Source organism: Mus caroli, unplaced genomic scaffold (assembly GCF_978045245.1).
Source record: "Mus caroli unplaced genomic scaffold, Mus_caroli_1 scaffold_2, whole genome shotgun sequence".
In the NCBI taxonomy this organism is placed as follows: Eukaryota; Metazoa; Chordata; class Mammalia; order Rodentia; family Muridae; genus Mus; species Mus caroli.
Window position 1 is genome coordinate 118406966 of NW_028227257.1, and position 15018 is coordinate 118421983.

At 37.2% G+C, this 15018-nt stretch overlaps 1 protein-coding gene across 16 annotated transcripts in view; it reads right to left on the reverse strand.

The window, feature by feature from the left end:
• Slc4a10 (solute carrier family 4 member 10) overlaps nt 1–15018 on the reverse strand; it is a 458674-nt gene that overhangs the window by 43562 nt on the left and 400094 nt on the right. For all 16 annotated transcript variants that reach the window (XM_085834843.1, XM_085834838.1, XM_085834841.1 and 13 more), the window contains 3 exons: nt 14637–14770; nt 14008–14253; nt 4470–4575 (listed from right to left, as the gene is read on the reverse strand). In XM_085834843.1, the coding sequence (XP_085690969.1) occupies nt 4470–4575; nt 14008–14253; nt 14637–14770 (486 nt within the window). The remainder of the gene's footprint in view (nt 1–4469; nt 4576–14007; nt 14254–14636; nt 14771–15018) is intronic.

The following is a 15018-nucleotide window of genomic DNA, read 5'->3' on the forward strand; positions in this document are numbered from 1 at the left end:
TTCCCATGGGATGTCTTCTGCTTTTATGTTTGTTTGTTATGTTTTGTTTTTTAAGGAAAAAAAAAGGTTAAGAAAAAAGAAAAGAAAAAGAAAGAGAAAAAATTTAATTACTGTCTTAGCCATTAGGTGGCAGCAAAGTCAAAAAGAACTTCAAAGGGGGGGAAAAACAACATTTTATATAAGCATTAAATATTTTGAAAGGAAAAAATATTTCTAAGTCATCTTGGAAAACTTTCATATTCTAAAAATTATATTACTGTATTCAAAACAAATAGGAAATATCAGCTTAAAGAAGCCAGGAAAATCTTTATTCATCTAGGTATTGTGACCCTGAACAAGACTTGCTTTGTGGAATAGTACAAAGAAAATTTAGAGATATGCTATTTTCACTGAACCAAACTTCAAGCCCCTGAGTTCACTCTAGAATAAAACAAACTCCTCCTAAATATTTAAAATAAATAAGTGGCCCACATTGTCATCTGGAAACAAGCAACAACCAACTTCTCCTTGACATAGGTACCCAATCTAAAGGTTCTTGAAAAATCCTATCAGAATAACTTATAGCCATGTAACAGACACCACACTGTCTTTATTATTAGCTAAATTTCAGTTATTCATGTTAAAATGATTCAGAGAACAGAAACTAAGCTACTGAAGAACTACATAATAATAATAATAATGATAATGATAATGATAAACCTCAGCCTTATTTATAGCTTTAATTTTCCTTCTTAAACTTAATAAATAAATTTTGAAAAAAAATCTTTGAAATTTCCAGTCTCTTTTTGTGTGCATCTTTAGAAATGCTTGGAACAATTGCTAAGCAGTGTTACGTGCACCAGGATGTCTAAGCAGAGGAAGTGGGAGTCCCACACAGCACATAGTGATTTGTGAGCACCTGCAGTCTTTTGTGAATGTCTGAAAGGCTTCTATGAATTCTTTGGATGTAGGTGGGTCAGATGCTCTACTCTTAAGAAGCCAGATGCAAGAAAAGATTATTCAACTGCCTATCTATAACCGCCAATGCCAAAGCTAGCTATCTCAACTCAAAGCAAATTGTAAACTATTATTTTCTTGTTCGTTTGTTTTTCAAGGAAACAAGGGTGGGGCTCTGATTCTAAAAAGTAAATTCTGTAGGTAAAAAGTAACTACAGAATTCAACATTTATTTTCAGCTTTATACTATCTACATGTCCAACACACACATGCGCACACACACACACGCACACACACACACGCATACACACACACACACACACACACACACACACACACACAGAGTGAGAGGGGTTTGGGATAGAAACAGAGTCAAAGAAATGAAGAGACAGAGAGAGGGGAAAAGGAGTCCTTTGGACGTGCAAACAAACTTCAAAGCCTTTCATTTTTGTCTATCATGGTTTACAATATAGTAAGTACTCAAAAGATACTTGCTGACAAACAGATTCTAATTACTCTTCCAACACATCCTATTTCAACAATTCTGTAAATTGGTAAAAATTAAAATGGAAATTATTAGCATGTTTTGAAAATATGAATGTAAAATTATTAATGTCTTTTCATATATATATATGTATGTATAGAGAGACTAAAAAGCATTGAAACAAATTTCAAGCAATTGATAATCACTTTTCCTTCTTTTTTAGTTTTTAAAGATTTTTGAAATTATAATGTAATTAAAATATAATTACAATATAATAATAATTATAATACTATTACATTTCCCCTCCCCCTCTGCTTCCTCCAAATGTTTCCATATATCCCTCCTTGCTTTGAGATGTTCCTGACTGTACTTGTGTAAGTGCACAGAGACAGAAGTCTAAGTCTATTAGCTTGCCATAAAGTTGAATTAAACAGTAAACGTGAGGTGAACGTAGTTCAACATAATCATTTGGTGTTTACCAAACATTTAACCCTTTGATTTTGATTCTCTGCCTTACTGAGTTATCAAGGTATAAGTTAGTAATTATAAGATATATTATGATGAAATAAAATAATATGTGACATTCCAAATACATAGTATGTAAATTTACTATATCACTGTTTTATAAAACTAGTTACAACAGTCATCAATATAGGGCTTAATTAATTACATACATTTGATAATAATTATGGTTATGCTGTAAAACAGAATAAGATAAATTTATTGACTTCCATTGACTTATGAATATTATTTTTTTCTATGTAACATCAATTCTGGTGAGCCTGTTTCTCATCAAGAATACATATTACCTATTGAAAAATCTGCTATTAACTGATGAAAAATGATATGAAATTTCTTATGTAACATTAATTCATAATAGAGAATTTTAAAAATTAAAATAAGGTATAAAGTGTTAAATTTGTTTTGCATCTAAAATATTTTTATAACCCTCTAATTGTACAAAAACTTCTATTGTCAAAGGGTGGGTGGGTAGAGAGGTGGGAGGCTCTGTATGAAGAGGGGAAAGGGAGACACTGTTAAATATATTGACTAAAAATTCTTAAGCAAAAAATTGAAATAATTCACTTGTGGCTAACATCATCAATTGGATTGGCTAATATATAGAATAAATTTTACTATTTTGCATTAAATGATTTAGAGAAAAACAACACATGTCTTTATTTGGTTGAATAATTCAGACTGGTTTATTTTGAATTTGTGATCAAGAGAAAATAGAAATATGTGACACAAAATGAAGCTTTGTAGATAAAGCACAATACTCACTGCCTACACACCTACCATGACCTCACTATGACTCCACCATGATTCCACCATGACCCCACCACAACCCCAGATCTAATTTCTCACTAAACTTGCATTGTGCTTTCTTGTTCACACCATCACTTCCTTTACTGATTAATTTAAACAGTTTTCTGAAAACAAGAACCCTGGTTGCATTACTTTTCTAGGGAAATATAGGTTGAAAAGAATAAATGTTGACCACAACAGCAGACAAGAGTAAGTGGAGGTTTATTCTAAAGAAATGCAAGGGACTCTGCTGTTTTCAAGATGCCTAGATTTGAAAAGCAAAATTTGTAACCTACAAATTTCAACATTAATGTGTGTTTTATGTCTCTCTGCTCCCCCCCCTCTCTCTCTTTCTCTCTCTCTCTCTCTCTCTCTCTCTCTCTCTCTCTCTCTCTCTCTCTCTCTCTCTCTCTCTCTCTCGTACACAGAGACACAGAGAAACAGAGAGCAGGAGAAAATAAAGAAAATAAAGATCATAAAATATAGGGCAAGATTAAATTGTAAACCAAGAATAAGTAAATTGATTTTTAATTCTGAAAGAACATATACAACAGAATATACCTCAGTAAGGGGAAAGAACCAAAATCAAAGGGTCAAATGTTTGATAAACACCAAATGATTATGTTGAACAATGTTCACTCAAACGTTTGCTATTTAATTCAACTTTATGGCAAGCTGGTATACTTAGATTTCTGTCTTTGTAAGCATACATGAGTATAGTCAACAATATCTCCAAGTCAATATTCTAAAGAATACTTGGGCATAGTTTAAAATATTTAATATATGCATGTAATACGACTAATAGGAAAGAGGCCATGAGTTTTAAGACTGCAAGGAGGGATATATGGGAACGATTGCAGGAAAGAAAGGGGAGGGAGAAATGTTGTAATTATATTATAATCCCAATATATAAAGATAGAAGGTCATATCCTTCTCAAATAATATATTTAAAGGCTTATAAGATCTTATAGCAAAATATTTCTATGTTCCATTAACTGTATCACTTACTAAAATAGTATGTGTTTAATCAAATGAAGTAGAAGTTGTTTGTGCTGATGGCTATAAAGAAATTTGAGAACATACAGGTAGGTAGGGTGGTAAAGGTTTTGGATAGTGATGATTATAACTGGAAGGAATAGAAAGAAAGTGGGGCTACTCAGGGATTTTTATACTTATTATAAAGCAGAACACTTGGGTTTTACCCAAACTTCATGTTTTCACTGAACAGAAATAAGTAAAGCCTGTGAATACAGAGTCTAAGAGATGTTCACACATGAAGTAAAGAGTAAGAACTGAGAAATGTTCCCACGAGAAAACATTTACAAATAAAGGCATAAGGAAATAAAACACAGGTACAGAACTCAACCACTATACGTAGAAATATGGATCTAGCTCTATCTTTTTTTTTTTAGTAGAATACAGAATAAAAATAGAAGTTAGGAATCTGTTGAGAAACAAAGAGAACTTTTTTTTAAATTAGTATTTAATGTTTTTAGTTGACGCGTCCCCTTCTTCTGTTTGTGTAACCTTTCAGAGAGATGCAGGTCTATGAAAAGAAAGGAATGAAAAGCCCCAGTTATGGACAGATATCTGAATTGGGGAACTTTAAAACAAAGCTATCACTGGTATAAGTTTGTATTTCCAAAATTCTTACCTTAGTCACAATAACTGATTAAAAATGCTAATAAAGGTCTTGACAGTAAATGACTCAGATTTGAGTTCCTTTGCCATGTTTTACTTACTGACACAGTTAGGTTCCCCCAGATTATGTCAGAGGCAGAAAGGTTGGACTCCCGCCATTCCTTCAGTGTGTCATTGCTGGGACTATGTGGCTCCATACAGTTACATCTGAAAAAGCAAGATAAGTCCTTTTCTGAAAGAAGCAGGTTTTTAAAAACTGTATCCAAAGCATACACCCGAGGAATCATTTTCCTTAGGTAGAGCATTCATCCACCTCAGAGGCCAGGAGTTGGGTCATTTAAGCCACTCTTGGAAAGGCTACGTCAGCAGAGTGTTGGGATATTAGAGAACTTTGCAGCATTTCTGAGAATGAGGGATCATGCCAATGTCTACTTACCTGTGAGTTATAAGTCACCTGAAAAATTAGAAGTATCCCGTGTATTGTAATAAGATTACCTACCTTAGTTATCTGTACAATTTCATTAATTAAAGATGAAGGTGACATTTAATTCACGCTTTAATAGTCACATATACTTTGCCATACAGCTCCCATTTAGTGCTTGATTGGAAAGAAAAGCCTAGATATCTAGTCTAATACCTTGGTGATGAGTGATGACTCTACTAAAGATGAAACCATCAATGCACATTAGTACACACTTAGGAGGTTCTGGGATGGATACTGAATTCACTCATAATCCTTTTACCTTGTCTTTTGAGAAGCATTTTCCTATACAAACACATTGCAAATGGCTCCAAGATCACCCACATGGGCCACATAACTGTAAAGTACACTAGACTGCTGCTTTGGTTATGTTAACAGTACTACAGAACATGATCATCGCTACGATAACTTCTATAGGAAAGTATCTCTCTGCCCAGGAAACACTCTTACCTCTGTTTCCTACTATAGGAACTTGCTTTGCTCATTACCCTGACGCTTCCATTCCTCATTGAGTTATATAGTCTATTGCTACAAGAAATCCTACTCGGGATGGGATGTAAGACAGCATGGTTTTGGCTCTCAGGAAAGGAAGGCAGAGTTTCTACAGCTGAGCTCACTTGGAGAGGGTTTAGGCAAGATAGTGACATGGGTTTTAAGGGGATGGGTAATGGAAGCATTAGTTACCATGGGCAGTTAATATCAGTGTCTCCAATGTCAGCAAAGAATACTAGCAAAAAGAAACAAAGGCACCAGAGTGGTCAATTATGGCAGTTCCTAAGTTTCTGGACAAGTGATACATTGTGATAAGATGCAGGTTTCTGTGTCACACAGCTCAGTCATCTGATTGTATGACCATGGGCAAATGATTTAGTCACTCTAAATCTATTTCCATTTATGGAAAATATATGAACCAATATGAAGAGATTAACATTACTCACACATCTCTCTCTCTCTCTCTCTCTCTCTCTCTCTCTCTCTCTCTCTCTCTGTATGTCTGTATGTCTCTGTCTCTCTGTCCTCCTCTCTCTCTGATATTTAAGTACATGCTTGGTTCCCTTTGAAATTGTGGCCGCTCTCATCAAGATGGTCACCATTTCCCAGTTCCTTCTTCAGTTGTTCATGATCTATAACAAACATTAAATTTTCACCCTCGCAGAACATGAAGGCATCACTGCGTTCTCTACCATGCCAGTTTTCTTCATTTAACTTCAAAGTAAACGTGTATGCCGTCAGTCCTACTCATCCAGATCCTCACTCACATCCTCAATCACAAGTGGTTTAAAAATACTCAGAGAAAAATGGTGGCTTTACTGAACTCACGTGGGTGTATTCCTTGCCCTCATATTCTAAAGAATGCAGGCTAACAGCTATTTACATTGCACCACATATAAGACATCAAGATGATACAAGAAGGTGTGAGTAGGTCACATGAAAATACTACACTATTGTATGAGGGATAGTGTAGTCAAGCCATAACAACAGAATTAGATTTGAATTCTTGCTTGGCCTTGAAAGTCCTGCTCCTTCTGCTGTAATAAGCTGATTCTAGAGAGAAGTTGGTACCCTTTAGTTGGACCCTCTTTGGCGTTGGTTTAGGCCTTGAGGTCAAACCCAAGCCTGGCTTGATTTTCGAGACCTGTCCTTTGCTTGAGAATGACTCAGCACGACCTACCGACCTGAATGAGACTGCCTCTGCCTAGCTACTGGTGATGTGTCAATTTCTCATAGGCCCCGTGAGATCGCACCACACCCCTCGTCATTTTATACCACCCCATGTGTCATCTCACCCTATATAACCCATCCCCATCCACCTCCTTGCCTTCTCTATATAAGCAAGTGCCTAGGTTAATAAAGTGAGTTCCTGCTTTGACAGACTCCAGGCCCAGGTATGTTTGTTTGGGGCCTCAACACTCACCATGCTGCTCAGCCTCAGAGAGACTCGGCTGGACCGGGTTCTCTCCTCTTGAATGGATCTGGCAGCAGAGAGCCAACATCCTTTCTATCAGGATAGCAAGAGAAGTGAGAAGTACCAGACCAAATCAAGTGATCTGCATTTCACTATGCCTCCCCAATTTCCGTTTCCAGGACATTTCTCCTTTAAGATATCACCTCCATATGCCCTGCACTCTTGCCCGTTATTATGACAGCTACCTCCACCACCTTTATTTCTGCCGTTTAGTGCCCTGTTTCTTATAGTCCCATATATGCCTGGTGATGTGGCCTCTCTATTCACTTTGCTCAGCGTGTGTGGACTTCCTTGGGGCAGTGGTCTCTGCTACCTGGAGTGACTTCAGTGTGTTAGTGATGAGCATGAAGTGCATACAGGCATAAAGTGCGGGGCACTCCTGCATTCTGCGTCTATTTACATGTTAACAGTGATTTTCCCAAAGTGTTAAGCTGGAAGCCTGATATAAAAGTGGCAAACTCAAAGGAGAGACATGGTATGAAACATATTATTAGTTACTCATGCCTCCAAGGCGGGGCTCTGGTGCAAACCACTTTTCTCAAGTCAATTCCAAGCTGGAAAAATAGTTTAGTATAAAATATTTATTTTATAATAAAGACATCATGAGTAGCCAAGAGAACCAGTGCTCTCTTAGACTTCACACACTAGCTATCTGAACCCTCAGCACTCAGGTTTCACAGGGTATATACTCACAGAGAGTTTCAGTTATCTCTGGAACTCAGCATGCTGCCACCAGAAAAATATCTGTCTAGCAGTGTGAGACCTGGGGTGAACCACCAGTTCAGACCCAGGGAAAATAGCAAGTGATCTCTGTCCACACCCTGAAGGCTCACAGGGGACTTCTGAATGCTGGGCACTCCTGTTCTTAAATATGAACCAAGAATAAAAGTAGAAAAATTTCATATCTGCCCTTGATATGAACTCAGTCCATATTGTTTTGAGCCAAACTAAAATTTAAACCAAAGTAACAAAACAAAAAACTGGAAGTAACTCTCTGAGGGGAGAAATCTGAGTGAAAAGCAAATTCTCTGGTTGATTTCACCCAAACTAACTTCTAGGGACTCCAGCGATAGAGTGGAGGTATTCATAAAAGACTTTTTTGGTGTCATCATCACAATATTGAATTTTCCAGACAAGATTATTATTCAAGGCAAGCAATCAGCTGAGCGATCTTAGACATTTAGTCAATCTATCTTACCATGTCTTCATCTATGAAATAGTGGTGATAGTCATCAAGTTCACAGGTTATGGTGAGAGCAAACAGATTAACATCAACAGAGCCTCAAGACAGGATCTATTATAAGTAAATTCAACTTAGGTGTTTTATATCCTTAATGCGGTTATTATTACTGTTGTGACAAGCACATGCCCCTTGGCTCTGTAATAGAAAGTAAAAAAGTGAAGCAGAAGACAGGACATTCTCTGCTACATTATTGCTTTTCTCTGTATTGTTACTAAAGTCCTGCAGCTATGAAATAAGTCAGGAATAGTGATACCCTCCACTAACTAGTTCTTTCATTATTTGAGATGGTTCTCTCTCTCTCTTTCTCTCTCTCTCTCTCTCTCTCTCTCTCTCTGTGTGTTTCAAAGTTCAAGATTTTGAATTCAAGATTATATTTTCAAATTCTGTGAATAACTGAATTGGAATTTTAATGGGGATTACCCTGAGTCTATAATTTGATTTTGATAGTATGGTTATTTTCACAATATTATTTCTATCAAGTTTCTTGAATCTTCCTCAATTACTCTTTTGGTGCCTTAAAGATTTTATTTTATATATCTTTCACTTCCTTAATTGGATTTATTTCAAGATATTGTTGTGGTTTCCATGAATGGGATCATTTGCCTAATTTCTTTCTCCGTAGGTTTGTCACTAGTCTCCAGATGAGCATCTGATGTTTATGTATTTACTTTGTACTCCACTATTTGCTGAGTACCTTGACTGACTGTAGAAGTTCCCTGAAGAAGTACACAGGTAATGTTAGAGAGAGAACTGTCTCATCTGCACATAGGGATAATCTGACTCCTTCTTTCTCTAGTTGTGCCCCTTAATATCTCACTTATCTTGTTGCTCCAGCTAATACTAAGTCAATATACTGAACAGGAAGAGAGACAGAGTGAATACTCTTCTTCCATATTTCAGTAGAAATGTTTTGAGTCTTTCTCCATTTAACATGATGTTGGCTGTGGGGTTCCTGTATACTGCCTTTATTATGCTGCAATATGCCCCCTGTGTACCTAATTCTCTAGGACATTTGTCATACAAGGATGTTAGATTTTGTCAGAAAGCCATTTTATGCATCTAATGAGATGACCATGTGATTTCTGAATAAATGAATAAAATGCCTTGTTGTAATGAATCAGTTGGCTTAAATGAACTTTCTATAGAGCACGCCTTCTGCTTTCCTTTGCTTCCCACAGAAAGACAGTTCTCTGAACACTCTTGCTTGTATACATGGTCACACTGTGATTAGGTCAACAGAGTAGCCAAAGGCCCTCTTGCAGCAGAACTTGCTTTGGTTTCAAGGATAATGGAGGTGACCTGCCTTCCTTATGCAAGTGCCTATGGCTGTCTTCTGGAAAGCATCATTCAGTAGAACTCCCTTCAGCATTATCCCTAATTTTAGGTCATCTCAGAAGCAAAAAGAAATTGGGTCAGTGCTTTATAGTCTGTAAACTCTCTAAGAATAGTCTTTCAACCTCACCAAAATCTGCTTTCTACCATGTGGCTATTTGGTTCACATTTGAGCAAAGAATTCTCTTTTAAATATTGAGTAGTGATATAATTTTCTGCCTTCTCACTGTCTTTGACAAGAAAGTATGGAAGATAATTTTATTTAGGATGTATGGATTGACTTTAGTTACAGTAAAGTAAAAGCTGACAGTGTACACAGAGAATAACTTGTTGGCAGTCACTATTAGGATGCATTAACATCCACAGAGCTCCCAAGGTCTCAGGGGACACAGATGAAGATACAGCAGCTCTGTCCCTGAAACTGTCATAGCTTACTAGTGGGACAGCAAGACTGAGACAGATCAATAATTAACTATATTTTTGATAGTAGTGTCCTGGGAACAACACTTTATCATTAGGATAAGTTAGGTCAATATGTGACTGAAACTAAATTCCAACTTCTCACCATACACAGATGACGGGATGAAATAGATTAAAGACCTAAATATTTTAGGACCTAAACCCATGAAAGTTCTAGTAGAAACCAGAGAAGTGTTTCAGGACACTGGAATGAGTGAAAGGTTGGGAGCATGACTCTAAAGCATAGGGAATAACAGCAAAACGAGGAAACCACAAACCTCAGGAAACAGTAGAGGGAAGAAACAGCCAACAGAACAGGACAAGTCATTTGAAAATCATATTCCTGACAAGGTATTGGTAACCAAAATATAGAAAGGACTCAATCCAGGAGCATAGGTAATGATTAAAAATAATCATAATTCAATTTAGAAGTAGACAACAGCTCTAAAGTGTTTTTTTCCACCCCGCTTGGGGAAGATATACAAATGTCTTCCAACCAGTGCTTGAACAAAATGCTCTGCAGAGCTGTCAGGCACACACACATTTAAACTATAATAATAACTCACCTGACTATAGATAATATGAATATCATCAAAAAGATAAAAACTATGATGAGAAATCACCTGACTATAGATAATATGATATCATCAAAAATCATAAAAAGGTAATATGAATATCATCAAAAAGATCAATGTGTAGAAAAATGAACCCTCATATGATGGGAGTGTAAATTATTACAATTATATTATAGAAAACCATGTGGACTTATCACAAAGATTTAAAATGATAACTACCATATGATCCATCAATAATGGCTACATATTCAAAGAAAATGAAATTGTTTGGTAAGAGGCACATCTGTACTCTCATGTTTATTGGATAACTAGTCATAAGATGCATGAAACAAAACATGGATGGATGGTCACTGTGTTAAGTAAAACAAGCCAGGAACAAAAGGAAACCACAAGATTGCACTCATATGTGAAATTAAAACTGTTAATCTCCATTTACACACTACTCAGCTATTAAAAACAATTAATTCATGAAATTCTCAGGCAAATGCATAGAACTAGAAAATATCATGAGGTAACCCAATCACAAAAGAACATACATGGTATGCACTTACTGATAAGTGGATATTAGCCCAAAAGCTCGGAATACCCAAGATACAATTCACAGACCACATGAAGCTCAAGAAGAAGTAAGAACAAAGTGAGAGTGCTTCAGTCCTTCTTAGAAGGGGTAACAAAATTCTCACAGGAGCAAATATGGGGACAAAGTGTAGAGCAGAGACTGAAGGAAGGAAAGGCCATCCAGAGAATGCCCCACCTGGGGATCCATCCCATATTCAGTCACCAAACGCAGACACTATTGTGGATGCCAAGAAGTGCATGCTGACAGCAGCCTGTTATGCTGGCTGTCTTCTGAGAGGCTCTGCCAAAGCCTGACATATACAGAGATGGATGTTTGCAGCCAACGACTGGACTGAATATGGGGTTCCCAAGAGAGGAGTTAGAGAAAGGACTGGAGGAGATGAAGGGGTTTGCAACCCCATAGGAAGGACAACAATATCAACAAACCAGAACCCCAGAGCTCCCAGGGTCTGAACCACCAAGGAGTACACATGGAGGGACCTATGGCTCCAGCCACACATGTAGCAGAGGATGGCCTTATTGGACATCAGTGGGAGGAGAGGCTCTTGGTCCCATGAAGGCTGGATGCCCCAGTGTGGGGGAATGGGAGGGCAGAGAGGCAAGAGTGGGTGGATGGGTGGGGGCACACCCTCATAGAAGCAGGAAGAAGGGGGATGGGATAAGGATTTCTGGGAGGAGGGGAAATTGGGAAAGGGGATAACATTTGAAATGTAAATAAATAAAATATCCAATAAAAACAAAACAAAACAACAACAAAAAAACCTGTTAATCTCATTGAGGCTGAAAGCAGGATGGTGGTTACCAAAGTCTGAGGAGAACAGAAGAGCAGGGGATATGTAAAAGGCTCAAGAATAGTCATCAGCCATTGTTATATAGGAGCAAGAAGTTGTGTTGTTTTGCTGTGCAACAGAGTGACTGTAGATAATAATGACAAACTGTCCTTTTTCAAAAAGCTAGAAATATCTGAATGTTTCCACCACAAAGAAGCAGTAGTGTGGAGTATATACTTTTACACAGATGTGAGCACTATACAATGTACTATGTATTCAGGCATTAAGAAGTATGTGTGTTAGTTTTAAAAGCAATTTAGTTCAAAATCAAGAACAGAAAACAAAACTAGCAAGTGCTTAATAAGAATCAAGAATGAACATTTTTAGATTTTTATTTTATTTTATGCATATAAGTGTTTTGGCTGCATATACCTATTTTCACTGTTTGCATTCTTGGTAAGATCTACTACATATTACAGCATTGTGAGGTTAAGATGCTGATAAGCTAGGAAAATGTTGCTACCCTTACTTAAATCAAGAGCACCACAAGAACAAGGCCCACAGAGTTAACTGAGCAGGGTTCATAAGGGATCACAGAGACTGAGGGTGCATGGGTCTGTGCTGGGTCCATACGGTATGGCTGTTTAGCTTGGTGTTCTTGTGGGACTCCTAATAATGGGAGGGGGGCGGGGTTCTGACTCTTAGACACCCAACTGGCTTAGGTTTATGCTCTCAATTCATTTGCCACGGTCTATTTTCTTTACTTTGGGTAAATGGCTTTTTTACTCTACTACCTCTCAATCTAAGACTATGTCTTAAGGTAATAACGATCTTTTGAAGTGCCCATTCCTTCATGTTGCTGGACCACCTTTCTTCTCTCCAGAGTTATGATACACCTTTACTTCTTGCCATCTACAGCTGGCAGCACTTTTGCCTTAATGTTTATGCCTGAAATAGTCTTCATTACTCTAACTTTAAACTAGCTACATTATCCAGGGCTCAAAACTTACTTGTTAAGACTTTTCTCTCTCCAATGTCCAGAGCACACATGGTAGAAGAAGAGAGAAGATGCTCGCAGGTTTCCTCATTGTCACACAAGCATCGTAGTACATGTGCCCCCAATCAATCATCAATGATTTCGAAAAGTAATGTAGCATGTGGCTGTGTAACCTCTGATTGTGATCAAATTACTATCTGAATCTTCCTGAATGTCCGTGACAGCCAACTATTCCCTTAATGCAATACAACACTACCAATATCTATTTTATTTGGAAAAATTATTTTACGTGTAAATCTTGAATTTTCTTGTTTCCAAATACAGGTACTTTGTTTTAGGCTTTCTCTGAAATTGAAGAAAAATTAAATACCAAGAACTACTTGTTTTTAGCAAGGCATTGTTATCTCACATTTTAAGAGTTACAGCAGTAAACTATTACTATGTAATTTTGACATTGAATTTCTAACAATGAAGAAATATTTCAAATATTTGACTTATATCTAAGTGATGGTGGCGGTTGCAACAAAAGCTACAAGTGCCCGATGAGGAGTGTATTACTTCAAACGTTGGTTCTGTGAAACTGTACATATAAATGGAACAAAATCTGTAAAATTAAATAAGCGTACCAATTAATGAGCACATATATGCTCTACAGGTGCAGTGCTGGAGCAGTGCCTGATTTCTGGTTTACCAAAATTAGAAAGAGCCGGTGTGTCCTCAGTCTTGAACTGCAAAATCTTTTTCAGCAACTAATACTTAAATATTTTTGCCACAAACATCCAAAAGCAGAATTAGACTTAGGGTTTGCTGGTTTGCATCTGTTTTTAATCACAATTTCAAACATCGAATAAATACAACTTAAACTCTAGGGGTTTCTTTTACTTAGTTTCTTTAAATCTAAACTTGAAAAACATAGTAAAATGATGCAGTTTGGAAAACAGAACCAATCTGTATTTATATTGACTTGGTTAATTACGTGTTTATTTTATGAAACACTTGACAAACAGCTCTTTAGAACGATGTTCTTGGCAGAGATGATGTAATGAGAACACAAGAATCCGATGTGGGGCTGACTAGATGACTTAAAATCCTCTTCAGCTCTAAAAGCCCAGGATGTAGGTCATGGATCAATTCTAGGCCCACTCTCTGATAAGTAAGGTCTTTATATTTCTTAAACAATAGCAATATTTGTGAAAAGAGTAGCCTGGCAGCCAGGAGTGGTAGTCGGACTACTTACGAGTATTGTGTCAGCAGGTCCAAATCATTGTGCATATTGATTGGATAGGTTTCACTGAGCTCAAACAACTTCTCCAGGGCTTCATAGATAAAAATGATGCAAATGAGAGAAGCAAAAGCCTCTTCGGTAAACCGGGTGATGTAGCAGACGAGGGAGCTTGCGTCCGTGGCCACAAGGATGATGCACAGTGTTGCAGTCCAGAGCCCAATGCTGGCCCGCAAGGACAAGTATGACAGCCCATATTCTCTAGGAGAGATAGGAGAGTGTGGGAAGGTCATTTTACAGCTTGATACCATCTAAACAAGAGGAAACAAGCCTAAATCATGAACCAAGCATAAGCAACTTCACATCCCATGGCTTTTTGAGCTCAGGACTTTGTAGAGAAATCTAAGGGGACAAGCTAGTGGGGGGTTCTTAGCACTTAAAAATGAATCTGGTTTAATATAAATATTCCATGCACAGTATACACACAAATATTTTAACTTTTTCTTCATTCCCAAAGAGACAAAAATGACAAACTGAATGAATTCACTTCTCCCTACAGACCTCCAATAGCGATGATTTGGATGAAGAAATAAAAAGGAACAGCAATGAACAGGCATACAGTAGCCACGAGTCGTAATACTTACTTGCAAAATTTAAACAAGATCTTTTCAAACACCAAAACAGGTCCTGTGCTGCCTAATATGGTCAGGGGCTGTCCACCAAAAAGAGAATAGGCTATCCCGGTCATAGATGCTCCAAAGAGTGATTCGATAGCGCTCTGAAAAAATATGAATGGAACTATTACCTCAACTGCACAGGCAGCACTTGAAACAGGTATAAACATTTCAGACATATTGGTTTACAGTTTTTCCCTTCACTGTGTTATTCCTAGAAACCTGTGCAGAAACAAGGGAAATAAGGCTGAGAAAATGGCCAGTGGGGGTCAAAAATTTGTTAGCAGAAACTGAGAATTATAATCTATACCTTCCTGTTTCTTTTTTTTAAATTTCTCTACAAAATATTTAA